The 15,892-nt window shown below is 39.9% G+C and overlaps 3 protein-coding genes and 1 long non-coding RNA gene across 4 annotated transcripts; 1 reads left to right on the forward strand and 3 right to left on the reverse strand.

Moving 5' to 3' along the window:
- The first annotated feature begins 388 nt into the window (after window positions 1-388).
- LOC137642118 (uncharacterized) lies at window positions 389-9,484 on the forward strand. The gene is made up of 3 exons (XR_011044645.1): window positions 389-450; window positions 6,335-6,431; window positions 8,366-9,484. It is a non-coding gene; the product is annotated as an uncharacterized lncRNA (long non-coding RNA).
- Window positions 9,485-9,774: 290 nt separating this feature from the next.
- On the reverse strand, window positions 9,775-10,533 carry LOC137643031 (processed variable antigen-like). The gene is made up of 2 exons (XM_068375909.1): window positions 10,294-10,533; window positions 9,775-10,005 (listed from the first exon to the last, which is right to left on the reverse strand). The coding sequence occupies exons 1-2, from the start codon at window positions 10,531-10,533 to the stop codon at window positions 9,775-9,777; spliced, it is 471 nt and encodes a 156-aa protein (XP_068232010.1).
- Window positions 10,534-11,489: 956 nt separating this feature from the next.
- Window positions 11,490-12,452, reverse strand: LOC137643103 (octapeptide-repeat protein T2-like). The gene has a single exon (XM_068375977.1). The coding sequence runs from the start codon at window positions 12,450-12,452 to the stop codon at window positions 11,490-11,492; it is 963 nt and encodes a 320-aa protein (XP_068232078.1).
- Window positions 12,453-12,836: 384 nt separating this feature from the next.
- On the reverse strand, window positions 12,837-15,187 carry LOC137643170 (transcription elongation factor A protein-like 5). The gene is made up of 3 exons (XM_068376041.1): window positions 15,058-15,187; window positions 13,873-14,018; window positions 12,837-12,977 (listed from the first exon to the last, which is right to left on the reverse strand). Exons 1-3 carry the CDS (start codon window positions 15,185-15,187, stop codon window positions 12,837-12,839), a joined length of 417 nt encoding a protein of 138 aa, XP_068232142.1.
- Between the last annotated feature and the right edge of the window lie 705 nt (window positions 15,188-15,892).

The raw sequence follows: 15,892 nt of genomic DNA on the forward strand, positions 1-15,892 counted from the left end.
TAATATATCTAGGAAATTCCATATCTATGTTAAGGATCCACTGATTCGGTTAAGAGTTAATGGAAGGATCTTTCTGATCTGGTTTATCATTTTATTTGCAAAATTCCATTGATTGTCACGCTTATCATATAACGGAATTAATTCAAACAACATTCAAACTATCTCAAATTCTAAACCCGTGCCACCTCATTACCTGCACTTCGGTATAAACTGCTATTGTGGTATTTATACCTATTGGGGTGTTCTTGTTTTTGTCAGCCAATCAGGAGCTGCCATCCTTTCCTTTGTTAGAAATGAAAGACTGTGGCACTTCTGATTGGTTGTTAACCAGCGGACAGAACTTGAATTCTAACCTCAAAATCCTTTCGCTCAGTTTGGCTTGTTGTTTCATGGTTTTCACATCTGATCGTCGATTTTATACGTAAAGATTGCCGAGAGCATACTGTTAAGGTAGGATTTTTTTTTTCTTTTAATATATTAAGAGTGTGGGTAATCTTACCAGGTCAAAATGGAGCGTGCTTAATAGTATTTTTTATGTGAAAAAAGGTGTTCGGTTTCTCATGTGAAAAATTGCAAAACTTGTCGATATATTTTTTTTCTGCGTTATCTGTAGTTCAGAAAACTGTAACGAAGGAAAGTCACAGGACCCATGTCATGGTCGACACACATCTTAATTTCCTTTCTCACCGTAACCATAAAATTGAGATGACATTTTTTTCGATATAAGTAAGACAATAATGCGGAGTAGATGCTTGAATCCATATTTTATCAAGTAGGTCGGTGTCTCAAACTGTGATGGTTTCTGTTCCACATCAATCGGAAGCCTAGTTAGCAAGAAAATTAGCTTTTGGCACTTGTTGGAGAACTGGTAATGCTACTCCACTATGTAAATGTTGGTGGTAGCTCAAGGCCAACTGATTACCGCTCAGTTTCCATAACTCCCATATTATCTTTATTTTTTGAACGTCTTTCGGCAAAACGTCTTGACAGGTTTGCTGTAGGTAATCATCTGTTCCCTAGTTTGCAATTTGGTTTTCAAAAAGGACTTGGAGCATGATATTCCCATCTTACAATCTCTAATGCTGTACAGAAAGCCCTTGATTGTGGTCAAGAAGTTCGTATGTTTGGCCTTGATTTTAGTGCCACCTTTGACCGTCTTAATCATGATGAACCTTTTTTGGTTAATGATACTTTAATTTCTAGCCAAATACATGAACCATATATTTTTCCTACTCGCTATCTTGTGTTTTATGTCTTTCTGGCCATGATTATTGGGGCAAACAACCCGTTCATGGGGTTTTGTGCCCCCTTATATAACAAAAATTATGGTTGACCCCAATGGGAAACGGGTTTTTTGGGTGGGGAAATGTCGTAATCGAGTGAGTTGCAGTAATAATAATGGTCAGAACTGCAAAATAAGCATAAGATAATCAGTTGGAAAAATATATGGTTCACGAAAGTGGCTGAAAACAGGCCAAAACGTTATTTATCACTTTTGAGATTTGTAAAAGGGTACAGAACCTAATTATCTCGCCTAACCTAACCTAGTAGTTCCTAGGTCACAACCCCTAGCCGGGGGCAAGCCTCCCGGACCCCCCTTCCCAGGGCACAACCCCTAGCCAGGAGGCAAGCCCCCAGATGTTCCCTCTTGGAGACGTCTTTGTGATGGTGGTTTAACTCAAATTGAAGGGAATGGTGGGAAAAAAATGGCTGCTGTGAAACATCAGAGAACTTGGGCATAGTTATTTAGAAGCTCCTAAAAAAGTAATGTAATGATTACATCATACAAAAAACAAAAAAGCTGGCTAAAGCGAATGCAAGCGATGCATGCGCAGTTACTCTAATTTCCAGATGTAAACAATGGACTTGGTGAGATAGACTTCACATATTAATAGACCAATACTTAAGTTATGCCCCAGACCCTATTAAACATATGAAGAAAAATAACTAAACTAACCAGCACTCGCCCATTTCTCATAGCCAATTTCAATTTCACTAGTACTTTAAAGCATATATTTACCCCTATTTTACAAACTCAAACAGTTGGGAGTGGGTGGGTCGTTCCTTAGTATCTATATTGATTTTTTAATTAACAGATTGCAAAGAGTTGTTGATGGGCATCATATTGAGTATAGGAATGTGATATCTGGTGTTCCTCAAGGTAGTGTTCTTGGCCCATTGCTTTTCATACTATATACACATAACATGTGGTTTGGTCTAGAAAATGGGCTTGTTGCATATGCAGATGCTACTCTCCACATTTCCATCTCCTGAATGTAGATCTGGGGTTGCTGAATCCCTTAATAGAGATCTAGCTAGAATTAGTACATGGTGCAAATTATGGGGTATGAAGTTGAATCCTAACAAAATTTAAAGTATGATTGTAAGTAGGTCAAGGGCTGTGGCTCCTCAACATCTGGATCTCATCATTGATAGTGTTTCTTCAACTTTGTTTGACTTTAAAAATTTTAGGTGATTCTCTACAGTAAATTTACTTTTGAGAAACACCTTGTCTGTCTACTTCAACTGCACAAAATATTGGTTTATTGATAAAGCCTTTCAAGATTTTTAGTGATCAATATATTCTAAAGTAGTTTAATTCTTTCATTTTACCTTGTTTTGAGTATTGTTTCCCTGTCTGGTCTTCAGCTACTGATCCTCATCTTAATTTGTTGGACAGGAATTTACGGTCTATTAAATTTCTTATTCCTGATCTAGATATTAATCTCTTGGCACCGTTCTTCAATTAATTCATTGTGCATGTTGCCTAAGATTTTTTATAATTCTGAGCATCCTTTACATTCAGATCTTCCCGGACAGTTCCGTCCTGTTCGTAACACTATGTATAGTTAATTCCAATAGTCACGCTTTCTCCATCACTGGGCTCAAGACTACACAGTACTCTTAGAAGTTTTATTCCAGCTGTAACCAAGATGTGGAGTGATTATCCTAATTGGGTAGTTAAATCCGTAGAACTTCAAAAGTTCAAAGTTGCAGCAAATGTTTTTGTTGAATAGGCTTACACAAGTCTTTTTATAATTTATCAGTTATCAGTTTTAATGTTGTCAATGTTTTTAAAATATTATATTTGAATTTTTCATATTTTTTTCCTTATTTCCTTTCCTTACTGGGCCATTTTCCCTGTTGGGGCCCTTGGGCTTATAGCATATTGCTTTTCAAACTAGGGTTGTAGCATAGCTAGTAATAATAGGTTATATTAAAAAAAGGAGGGTGTTATGGGCCTTAAAATTTAGTAGTAAAAGAAAACTCTTGATATATAGCAAGAGTATATACTTTGATTACATTACAACTTAACCTCCAATGAAATAACTTACCGTTACACGTGTCCTATCCAACTATTAGGAATGGTCTTCGCCATGAAACCCAGATTTAACCTAACCAAGAGGAACAGAACTTAGATGCAAGGATGTATCCTAATCTACTGTATTAGTAAGGGCTGTAGAGTCCTATATGTAGGACATTTTTCCTTTGCAACCCCACCCCTATACTATGTCAGTATCAGGAATAAAACCATAATTTCCAATAGGGTAATTCTATATAATAGCTCACTTATTATTTTGATATTTTTTTCTGATGAAATACTTAGTGCTTTTATTGTTTTGAGGAGGACCAGTATTTTTACCCTATTTGTTAACCTTTCTAATCTTGGACGACCCCCAGTGGGAAACCAGGGTTTTTGGGTGGAGATTGAATTAAAAAATCTGTTTTAACAGGGGAATGATGGCACATTTAGAATTATCAATAAACAAGGCCACAAGCTAACCTAAAACCACCTAACCTAGTAGCTGTATCCTTACCTAGCAAGGGGGGGGGGGGTTGCCCCCACGAGCCCCCATACACAGCCATATTAAATATAAAACAGCCTAAAACCCTTTTACTTTTACTTACTTTTAGTGGTTTATTTCTCGCCCGCCATCAGACACTAAGAGTCTGTTCAGGCCGGTATTGATGTGTGAAAATAATTAATTTCCAGTTTATATTTTGCTCTGTATCTTTCAAGTATTTGCTAGCATTTGTATTCAGGCTTAGTTTTCTAATCACTATTATATCACTTTCCAAAGAGATAAGTCTAAAAGTTTTTCTTGAAAGCTGCCACATTTTTGCTATTCTTGACATCAAGTGGAAGGTCACTGAAGAGTCTCGGTGCAGCATAACAAAAAGTTCATCCTCTTATTGCATGGTTCACACTTAATTTCGAATAGTCTATATGGGTCATCAGCATGTCTAACTCCTACAGCAGCGCTAGTAGCTTGAGGGTAGGGGACCAAACAATCACAAAGATATTTAGGTTTATCACTTGTAAGGGTCTTGTAAGTCAACAAACAAATCTTAGATTCAATTCTAGCCTTAACAAGTAACCAATGTAGATCGATCAGTGCAGGAGTTACTTTGCGTACTTAGTCTGGAGGGTAAAGGTGAGTTGCACCTTTCCGACTCGATACCCATTGCACAATAACCTCACGGATTAATATGCAACAATCATTTATAGTTGTGAGAAATTCTTAATTTTCATTAAATTTAACTAAGTTTACCGCCAATATAATCATATACGAGTAACAAATTAATTATGTCTAAATTAGACTTTTCAAATAAGTTCCCTTAAAAATGGATATGTAGAAACTACACCTGTTTTTCACTTGTTTTTTAATACAACATGCCTTCTGTCTCACCGAAATGTTGTTTTGTTAAAATCAAGTCGGCACTTAGAATCACAGGTGGGGCAAATTGTCACTTTCACTTTTAATAACAGTGTGATCTTTGCAGTACTTTATTATTCTTTTGATCTTACCACAAAAATGAAAAAAAAAATACTCATGATTTGAATAACAATTAAGACAAAAAGTTGAGAGAAAATTCATAGAAATTGATATCAAAGTAGATGGTAAATGAGAAACTGGACAGAAGTTGAAGGTTCGCTCGTCTCCATGGCTCTCTAGACTGAAAAATTAGAGGTGGAAGTTGTGTGAAATGTTCCGATAAATTTTTAGTTTTCTAGTAAAACTGTCACCTGATTGGTTATCCAAGTCACGTGATTCTAGTTGTGTGAAAACGCGAGTCCCAGTTAAAATGAGGATAATCATCATTGGTTAAAATCTGAGACGTTTGGGTGACGTCTTGCTAAGTAAAATAGTCGATAATGTAATAATGTCTCTGTGTTTTTAACGTACAAACGAACAAACAAGAGGTTCCGTCTGAAGAGGAATTTGAGAGGTAAATAAATCAAGCGAGACCCCGGACACTCTCTTTTTAATGATAACTTGCTGGAAGAGCTATTGTGTAGAATTACCTCTATTAGTGTAGGTATAGGACTAAGTGAAGAGGGATGATTGTTAGCCAAACATTTGGTAAAGTGTTTAGTGTATAGTGTTTGCATGAAATTCCAAAAATTGAGACGTGTCATAGGATCATCAGCAGAGGATTGATGTATCCTTTAATCCTAAATTGTCAAACTTCTGAAAATGAGAAGTGTAGTTAGATTGACTACCCTAGAATGTGTTAAAAGCATTTTTGAAATTTTTTTTGGAGACAATAGATTTTCCCCTTAAGAAATAAATTTCAAATGAGTATTCTATCTCATTAATACGCTAATAAGTATAGTTTTGGTAATGGAGATTTGAGGGTTGGATAAATATTGTATCGAATATAAGTAAAAACTTATGTAATTTGATTACTTGCGTATATGAATACTGTACATTTATTCTGCCTTAAAATTTTTTGAAGGTCTTATTTCTTAGCTATTTTTTTCGAGCTATCTAGATTTTTCTCTATTGGGCAATCTATGATATAACTTACTGCCCAGTTCTTACGACTTATCATTTTATTCATTTGATATCCAAAAAAATTCTGTTTGTATAGGAAGTGTTTTATTTAGTTCAGCTGTTGATGCTCCAAGTACTATGGCTAGTCTTGAAAATAAGTTTACTAACACCTACGATGATCTAAAAACTCCATAGGGTTGGAGTGCCATCAGTGCAGTTCGGCAGGCCACTGTAGGCATTTTACTGTGTATGTGGGGGGAAGGGGCATTGGTTGTCGTAAATACGAGATACGAGAGGATTATAAAGGTTCTCCTAAAGTTCGGAGTTAAGGTAGAAGAGTTGTGATTGTCGAGAGAACGGATGTACGAAGTGGTGGTTTTATAATTGAAACTTTTTTTTTTCATTTTGCATCACTGCAATACTAAACAATTATTGAGAGATAGAGAGTAGGTAGCCAATAGATTGACGTTTTATAGTAAGTATAACATGTAATTAGTAAACTAATGATTACGTATAATCTCAGATTTCTGATTAATTTCAATTTTCTTTTGCAGATATGGCTTGATCTTGTGCACTTGACGAACTAGGTCTGTTGGCGTCCAAAGGGTAATGTCTCAAGAACCTGATATCAACCAAATGGAAATTCATAAGGTAAATTAGTTGAAATTTGTGATGGATAGGGTATCTACAGTGGTAAAAGATTGACCTAATCTAGTCATGTTTTAAATATCTTTAAAATCGTATAAAAGTACTAAAGCATGCTATTTTGGAAGACTACAAATGTTAACCAGGGGACAATTTAGATCTCCATATGGAGTTCGTAGTACCACACAAAGTTTTTCAGTTCATAGAATATCGTTCATCACTGTCTAAATTCAAATATAATTACTTAGTAGAATGGATGGTTAGGTTGAGGATGGTGTAGGCCCACATTTTTAAAAGCTATATTTTTCATTCATCAAGGTTAAGTATTGCTGAAGAGTATTGCACAGAAATTTAAAATCTAAATTTGACAAACATAGGTTAGTCAACGGTTAGTCTATTGATATAGTACATTTAAGTATCGTAATAGTTCAGTTAATACTAAAACAGATTAATCTACTTCCTGAAGGGAAATTTATACTTATTTAGTTGAGCTGATTTGTCAGTGGATACGAAATTGTCAATGAGTTAGATTGTTTTTGCAGCTTGGAGAATAAATTAAGTTTGATACAGTTCATTACTTGGGACATTGAAATACAGTAGGATGGGATTTGTCAAAGGATTCAGTTTTTTGTGTCAATTAGTCAAGTTTGGCATTGGAAAAAGTTTTAATCAAAGGATCAGACTTTAATTTTCAACAGATTACACTCTTGTTGATAGATTAAAGTTGAGAGTTAGGTTTCATGCTTGATTAAGGTATAGTTTGATAGTCCAATTTGTCAAATTTTGTCGATTAAGGCTAGTTAAAGAGGTTAAAACTGCTTATTCGACAGTAAATTTGAGGATGCATTGAAAGATAATTTCAATACATCAATATAACTTTTTGAAAGTTGTAGTCCTGTTTTATTTTTTTACTTACATACAAATCTTGATCCTGAGAAATAGTTCGCCCTGAATTTAAAGATATTACCAACTTTGAAATACGATTAGTTATAAGGATTTTTTTTTTTATTTTGTAAATATTCATTTAATCTGTAGACATATTAGATTAGGTTGCTTAAGGTAATCCCAAAGAAGGTATAGTAATAAGTAGATTTCTAAGATAGAGATGAGGGAAGCTATCATCTTGTTTACTGTTTGTGAAAAAATATCAAACGCACGACTTACAGTAAAAAAAAAAAAAAAAAAAATCGCGTGGATTGGAAAGTTATAGTTTGAGGATTCTTGGGCTATTGTATGCGATGGTTTCTTTACTAAATTCACGTAGCTAGACTGTTATTGCAATTAAGACATCGGGATAGTAACCTTGTTTAGTTAACTAGACAGTAAAACACGTTAGCTAGAGTATTCATTGAAGTGAAATCTATAACTTTATTAGAATTTAAGTTTCAGTTGAGGTGAAATTTAGTAAAATTATTGACGTTAATTCTCAGCTGAGTTTGGATCAGTAAAATCCGGATGACTTAAGTAATTATTGTTTTAAGTGTTGGATAAAAGTAGGCTAGGATTATACAAGTCATTGTATCGAATCGATAATCAATTGATGAACATCACTTATTTAGTCCTGAATGAAGAAAAGTAGTTTGGATGCAGGATTGGCATTTAACTTAGTAGCTGATGAAGCACGGTCATGATATGCTTAGTTAACGGGACAAAATAAGATCAGTTTATTCAGTGAAAGGTGGTGAAAGTAGTTAGAAAGTTAGTAGGATACCTATAGCATATATTAAGGAAAGGATAGAGGATCAAGGTGATATCAGATTTAACAAGTCTAAAACTTAAGCCATAATTTCTCTAAGGTGCCAGAATTGTTTCATCAAATATTGTAGATCACTTGCTAATATACTGTTTAAAGAAACCATCTATTTGTATAACATCAGCCTGTTATTATTACCATTTGGTTCATATTTGAGTAATACAATGAAATTCTTTTTTTATCACAGGGTGGACAGAAATCAAGCTGTGAAGAAAGCTGATCTGGACTCCATATGAAATTCTACAATAGAGATCCTGAGATATAAAGATTTAAGAGATACTGAGATATTGAAAGAACTGCAACTAGCTTCTTGAGGATAAATAGAAAACTTGCTGAAAATTACTACCACTTGGAGACACCGCACGAAGGGGTTTCACCCAGAAAAATAACTTCTAATTATATTAATTTTTCATCTTAATTCTGTATTGCGAATTTGATATAACAAACTTTTAAAGCGTAAATAATGAATTCTTCCAACTTAGCAAATTATTTTTAAATGCTTTAATTTCATTAAATTTTAGTGGACACAATTATGCTTATACGATCGATAAATCACCTGGTACTGAGGTATAGAGAAATAAATTCATAATCTTACACTTGTTCTGCTCTTTTGTTCTCTTTCTCTTTCGCTCTCTTAGCATTAGCTGACGATTTCTCTTAGCTCTTTTGCTCTTAGCTCTTCGTTCCCGGTTTCTCCTGCTATCACTATCATTACCATTCTTGCTCACACCTTCACCCTTACTCTTGCTCTCATCCTCACTCTCACTCTTTCACCCTCTCTCACCCCCACTTTCACCCTCACACTCTCATCCCCACTCTTTCACCCTCACTCTTTCACCTTCACTGTTTCACCCTCACTCTTTCACCCTCACTCTTTCACCTTCACTCTTTCACCTTCACACTTTTACCCTCACCCACACTATTGCTCTCACCCTCACCCTTACTCTCACCATCACCCTTACTCTCATTACCCTCGCCCTTACTTTTGCTCTCACCCTCGCCCTTGCTCTCACCCTCACCCTTGCTCTCACCCTCACTCTTGCTCTCACCCTTACTCTTGCTCTCACCCTCACTCTTGCTCTCACCCTTACTCTTGCTCTCACCCTTACTCTTGCTCTCACCCTCATTCTTGCTCTCACCCTTACTCTGCTCTCATCCTCACCCTCACTCTTTCACCCTCTCTCACCCCCACTTTCACCCTCACACTCTCATCCCCACTCTTTCACCCTCACTCTTTCACCTTCACTCTTTCACCTTCACACTTTTACCCTCACCCACACTCTTGCTCTCACCCTCACCCACACTCTTGCTCTCACCCTCACCCACACTCTTGCTCTCACCCTCACCCTTACTCTCACCATCACCCTTATTCTCACCATCACCCTTACTCTCATCACCCTCGCCCTTACTTTTGCTCTCACCCTCGCCCTTGCTCTCACCCTCACTCTTGCTCTCACCATTACTCTTGCTCTCACCCTCATTCTTGCTCTCACCCTTACTCTGCTCTCATCCTCACCCTCACTCTTTCACCCTCTCTCACCCCCACTTTCACCCCCACACTCTCATCCCCTCTCTTTCACCCTCACTCTTTCACCTTCACTCTTTCACCTTCACACTTTTACCCTCACCCACACTCTTGCTCTCACCCTCACTCTCACCATCACCCTTACTCTCATCACCCATACTCTCATCACCCTCGCCCTTACTTTTGCTCTCACCCTCGCCCTTGCTCTCACCCTTACTCTTGCTCTGACCCTTACTCTTGCTCTCACCCTCACTCTTGCTCTCACCCTTACTCTTGCTCTCACCCTCACTCTTGCTCTCACCCTAACTCTTGCTTTCAACCTCGCCCTCACTTTTAAGCACGGTCGACACGATCGAGCATGCCCGACGGGCACCAGGGATACCAGGCCACAATAGTTAGTGAAAATGAGGGTTGATGACGTCAGAAGCGGGAAAACTAAAGGCAGAGATCTGGCAACACTGTATGATGCCAGATCCCTGTCTGTGGGTTTCTCGCTTCTGACGTCATTAACCCTCATTCTTACTAACTATTGTTGTCTGGTATCGCTGTTTGCCCGTCGGGCATGCTCGATCGTGTGAACAGGGCTTTACCCTATCCCTCACTCTAATCCTCTCGCTCACCTTCTTGCTTTTGCTCTCATCCTCACTTTCACTTTTGCTCTTACCCTCACTCACGCTTTGGCTCTCATCCCCACTCTTGCTTTTGCTCTCATCCTCTCTCTCGCTTTTGCTCTCATCCTCTCTCTTGCTTTTGCTCTCATCCTCTCTCTCGCTTTTGCTCTCATCCTCTCTCTCGCTTTTGCTCTTACCTTCACTCTCACTGGCTCTCATCCTCACTCTCGCTTTTGCTCTTACCCTCACTTGTGCTTGGGCTCACATCCTCACTCTCGCTTTTGCTCTTACCCTCACTTGTGCTTGGGCTCACATCCTCACTCTCGCTTTTGCTCTCACCCTCACTGCCGCTCTTGCTCACCATCTCCCTCACTCTCGCCCTCACCCTTGCTCTCACTTTCACCTTCACACTCACCCTCACCCTCAACCACGCTCTCACTCTTGCCCTCCCTCACTCTCTCTTGCTTTCACTCTCACTCTTGCTCTCACCCTCACTCTCACTGTTGCCCTCACCCTCACCCTCACACTCGCTCTTGCTCTCACCCTCCCACTCGGTCTTGCTCTCACCCTCCCACTCGGTCTTGCTCTCACCCTTCCTCCCACTCGGTCTTGCTCTCACCCTCTCACTCGGTCTTGCTCTCACCCTCCCACTCGGTCTTGGTCTCACCCTTGCTCTTGCTCTTACCCTACCACTTGCTCTTGCTCTTGCTGTTGCTCTCGCCCTCGCCCTTCACTCTCACCCTCACCCTTCATTCTCGCTCTCACCCTCACTCTCGCTCTCACCTTCACTCTCACTCTTGCTCTCACCATCCCTCCCACTCACTCTTGCTCTCACCCTCCCACTCGCTCTTGCCCTTGCTCTCGCCCTTGCCCTTTGACTTGCTCTTGCCCTCGCCCTTTGACTCGCTCTTGCTCTCGCCCTCCCCCTTTGACTCGCTCTTGCTCTCGCCCTCCCCCTTTGACTCGCTCTTGCTCTCGCCCTCCCCCTTTGACTCGCTCTTGCTCTCACCCTCGCCCTTTGACTCGCTCTCGCCCTAGCCCTTTGACTCTCTCTCGCCCTCGCCCTTGTCCTTTGACTTGTTCTCGCCCTCGCCCTTGCCCTTTGACTTATTCTCGCCCTCGCCCTTTGACTCGCTCTTGCTCTCGCCCTCACTCGCTCTCGCCCTCTCACTCGCTCATGATCCCGCCCTCCCACTCGCTTTTGCTCTTGCTCCCGCCCTCCCACTTGCTCCTGCTCTTTCTCCTGCCCTCCCATTCACTCCTGCTCTTGCTCTTGCTCTCCCACTCGCTCTCTCCCTTCCACTACCTCTTGCTCTCTCCGTCCGACTCGCTTTTGCTCTTGCTCTTTCTCTCCCCCTTGCTCCTGTTTTTGCTCTAGCTCTCACTCTTGCTCTTCCCTCTCTCTTGCTTTCACCCTCCCCTGCGTTCTTGCTCTTGCCCTCGCACTGGCTTTCGCCCTCCCCCCTGCTCTCAATATTGCTTTTGCCCTTGCCCTCGTCCTCAACTTTGTTCACAAACTCACTTTCCCTCTTGCTCTCACCATCGCTCTTGTTCTTTCTCTTGTTCACACTAGCTCTCTTACTCTCACCCTCACTCTCTCTTGCCCATGCTCTTGCTCTCGCTTTGCTCTTGCCCTCGTTCTTGCTCTTGCCCTCGTTCTTGCTCTTGCCCTCGCTTTGCTCGTGCTCTTGCCCTCGCTTTGCTCGTGCTCTTGCCCTCGCTTTGCTCTTGCCCTCGCTTTGCTCTTGCCCTCGCTTTGCTCTTGCCCTCGCTTTGCTCTTGCCCTCGCTCTGCTCTTGCCCTCGTTCTTGCTCTTGCCCTCGCCCTTGCCCTTGCTCTTGCTCTAGCCCTCGGTCTCGCTTTCTCTCGCTCATGCTTTCACCGTCGCCTCCGCTCCTGCTCCTGCTTTCGCTCCCTCCCCTGGCTCTGGTTCTCACTTTTGCCAGTACTCTCGCTTTCGCCCTTGCTCTCACTTTTGCATTTGCTCTCACTTTTGCATTTGCTCTCACTCTTGCTCCTGCCCTTGCTCTCACTCTTGCTCCTGCCCTTGCTCTCACTCTTGCCCTTGCTCTCACTCTGCCCTTACTCTGGCTTTTGCCCTTGCTCTGGCTTTTGCCCTTGCTCTCACTCTTGTTCATGGTCTGATCCTCGCTCTTGCTCTTGCTCTTGCTCTCACCCTCTCTCTTACTCTTGTTCACACACACACTCTTGCTCTCCCAATCTTGCTCTCCCAATCTTGCTCTTGCCCTAGCCCTCACTCTTCCTCTTGCCCTTGCTCTTGCTCTTGCCCTTGCTCTTGCCCTTGCTCTTGCCCTTGCTCTTGCCCTTGCTCTTGCTCTTGCCCTTGCTCTTGCTCTTTCCCTCGCTCTTACCCTTTCCCTCACTCTTACCCTTTCCCTCGCTCTTACCCTTTCCCTCGCTCTTACCCTTTCCCTCGCTCTTACCCTTGCCCTCGCTCTTACCCTTGCCCTCACTCTTACCCTTGCCCTCGCCCTTGCCATCACTCCCACTCGCTCTTGCCCTCACTCATTCTCATCCTCGCTCCCGCTATTCCTCTTGCTCACACTCACTCGCACTCTGCCTAGCTCTTGCTGTTGCTCACTGGATTGCTTTTGCTCCCCCGTTGCTCTCTGCCTGTTGTAGGCTTTGGAAATTTCTGCTTTCTGAACATGCCATAATGATATAATTACTCAAATTTTTTACAACAATGGCTTAACATGCTTTTACCACTGCAGCTAAATTCTGTAACGTTCACATTTTCTACCGATATAGCCCACATGCCTTATGAAACTTCAAATATCTTATTTTAATTTCCGACTGATAATAGCCCACATGCCTTATGAAGCTTCAAATATCTTCTGCTCTCTGCCCTGCTCTTGTCTGTCTATGCCTTGCTCATTGTTGTCTGTCTATGCCTTGCTCAATGTTGTCTGTCTATGCCTTGCTCAATGTTGTCTGTCTATGCCTTGCTCAATGTTGTCTGTCTATGCCTTGCTCAATGTTGTCTGTCTATGCCTTGCTCAATGTTGTCTGTCTATGCCTTTCTCAATGTTGTCTGTCTATGCCTTGCTCATTGCTGTCTGTCTATGCCCTGCTCTTGTTGTCTGTCTATGCCTTGCTCTTGTTCTTGCACACTGCCTTGCTCTTGCTTTTGCTCCACCTTGCTCTTGCTCAGGCTCTCTGCCTTCCTCTTGCTCTTGCTCTCATTCTGCCTTGCCCTCGCTCTCACTCTGCCTTGCCCTCGCTCTGCCTTGCTCACGCTCTGCCTTTCTGCCTTGCTCTCACTCTACCTTTCTGCCTTGCTCTCGCTCTACCTTTCTGCCTTGCTTTCACTCTGCCTTGCTCTCTCTGCCTTGCTCTCACTCTGCCTTGCTGCCATGCTCTGGTTCTAGGCCTTGCCACCTTGCTCTTGTTCTAGGCCTTGCCACCTTGCTCTCGCTCTAGGCCTTGCCACCTTGCTCTCGGTCTAGGCCTTGCCACCTTGCCCTTGCTCTCTGCCTTGCCCCCTTGCTCTTGCTCTCTGCCTTGCTACCTTGCCCTCGCTCTCTGCCTTGATACCTTGCCCTCGCTCTCTGCCTTGCCCTTGCTCTCTGCCTTGCCCTCGCTCTCTGCCTTGCCCTCGCTCTCTGCCTTGCCCTCGCTCTCTGCCTTGCCCTCGCTCTCTGCCTTGCCGCCTTGCTCTCGCTCTCCGTCTTGCTCTGGCTCTTGTAGAATTTATTTGATTATCTAAAATGTTCAATAACAACGTAACAAAATTCACCATAAAATCATTTAATTATTTCCTTTATGGTTTAAGTTTTCATAAAGCATATTTGCACGTTTGATATGGTATAATGACTCAATACAAATTTCACCAATTTGGTAAAAAAGTTGTCTTTAATGCAGTCCCAAGTTTGTCTTGATTAAAGTAACCATATACCTTGAGGGACAAGACTGCTTTGTAGATGGCAATATTTGTTTTATAGTTTAAAGGTTGATCTACAGAATAATGGTAGTATTTTTTTTTACTTCGTAAATTTATTTGATACAACAGTTCAGTTGATAGTGTACCTTTCAAATACAAGTTGAAATTATATTTTTATTTCAAAACTAGCTCTTAATGGTAATAGCTTTAGAGGGAAAGATCTTGAAGGAAAGGTTTAAGCGAAGTATTATTGTTTAAAAACAAATATCAGTGTTAAAAACTTTTAAGAGGACGTAGTTCTGTAAACTTGGATTTATTTTTAAGAGATTTGAGTGTTTTTAAGTTTTAAAGAATTTATTCAGAAGAGAAGGAAAATTCGTTCAAAAGGGAACGTGAGCAAGTTTGTAAAGAACATTATCAAATATCGGTTATTTTCAATAGTATTTTAGCAGTGGAAATCCAATTCTAAGGGAAACTTAGGAAAAGATACCATATTTCTAATAAATTTGTTTAATGATTAAAGTACAAATTTTTAAGGAATTCTAGTCGGGGACTATTCAGGATAAAAGTAATTCTTTTAGTATCTTGGGTAAGATTTAGGTAAACGAATCTTCTCTAATTTTCTCTAAACATTCAAGAACTTGCATTTGCTTTGTCATGGTAGAAGAAATGTACGTTGGTGCAAGGATGAGCATAAAGTAATCCGATTCCTGTAGTGAGCACTAGCCTTTAGATAAATTAGTTTTTATCTTAATTAGGCTGTCTAATACCAATGTTAGGAAATTGACTCCTTGGAGAAAGTGAGATATTTGAAATGAGTGAAATGAACTATTTCCAACCTCTCTGCAGTTTTGTCCTAAGTATATTGTTCTGGATGCCAGATAACTGATAATCAAGCAATCTAAGCTTTTTGCTTATTGTAATATAATCGTGAAGACCTAAAATAATTTTTTGTGGAATTACTTCCATCGCTTAGTTCTAAGATATAATACACTAGATTTATTTTTCAAATATATACGTCCCAGAGGCATTTAAAATTTGTAAAATATAAGTTTATTATTTGGTTTATACTAAAGTTTAATCGTGTAATCTGGATAATTCTTTAGAGTATTTTTTCCATCTGAACTATTAATCATAATGTATAATGAACTGAATAATCAAGTAATATATATCCATACAATTTGAAGTAATGTTTAGGACTTCACAATTTATTTTACCAATTTGACTTTAAATAACTTCACAGTACTTTGATGTAAATAGTATTGTGCTGGTGACCCTTGGAGGCGTATAAATGAATTATGGGAAAGTTTGTCATATTTGAATGCTTAACTAATCAATATCTTAATGCCATACGATTTGTAATTTTAAAATAGTGAATTGATTAGTTGAGTAAATTGTATGGATGTTGTGATCCCATGGGAAAAAGGCCCATGTATCTAAACTTGGTTTATAGCAAGATAGTCTTAGAAAGTTTCATGAAAACGTCGTGTGCATGGAACAGGTAAAATTAATCATGTTTTTCTACAAAATTTTGTAAAATGTAAAAAAAATGACATAATAAAACGACAAAATACACAAAACTTGTTTTTTATTACCATAAATGATACATAAAAATGGGAAAATTATATAAAAAAAAATCAAATAAGAAAAAAAATATCAAAGAATTTTCTCCTT

Source organism: Palaemon carinicauda, chromosome 1, assembly GCF_036898095.1.
Source record: "Palaemon carinicauda isolate YSFRI2023 chromosome 1, ASM3689809v2, whole genome shotgun sequence".
Lineage (NCBI taxonomy): Eukaryota > Metazoa > Arthropoda > Malacostraca > Decapoda > Palaemonidae > Palaemon > Palaemon carinicauda.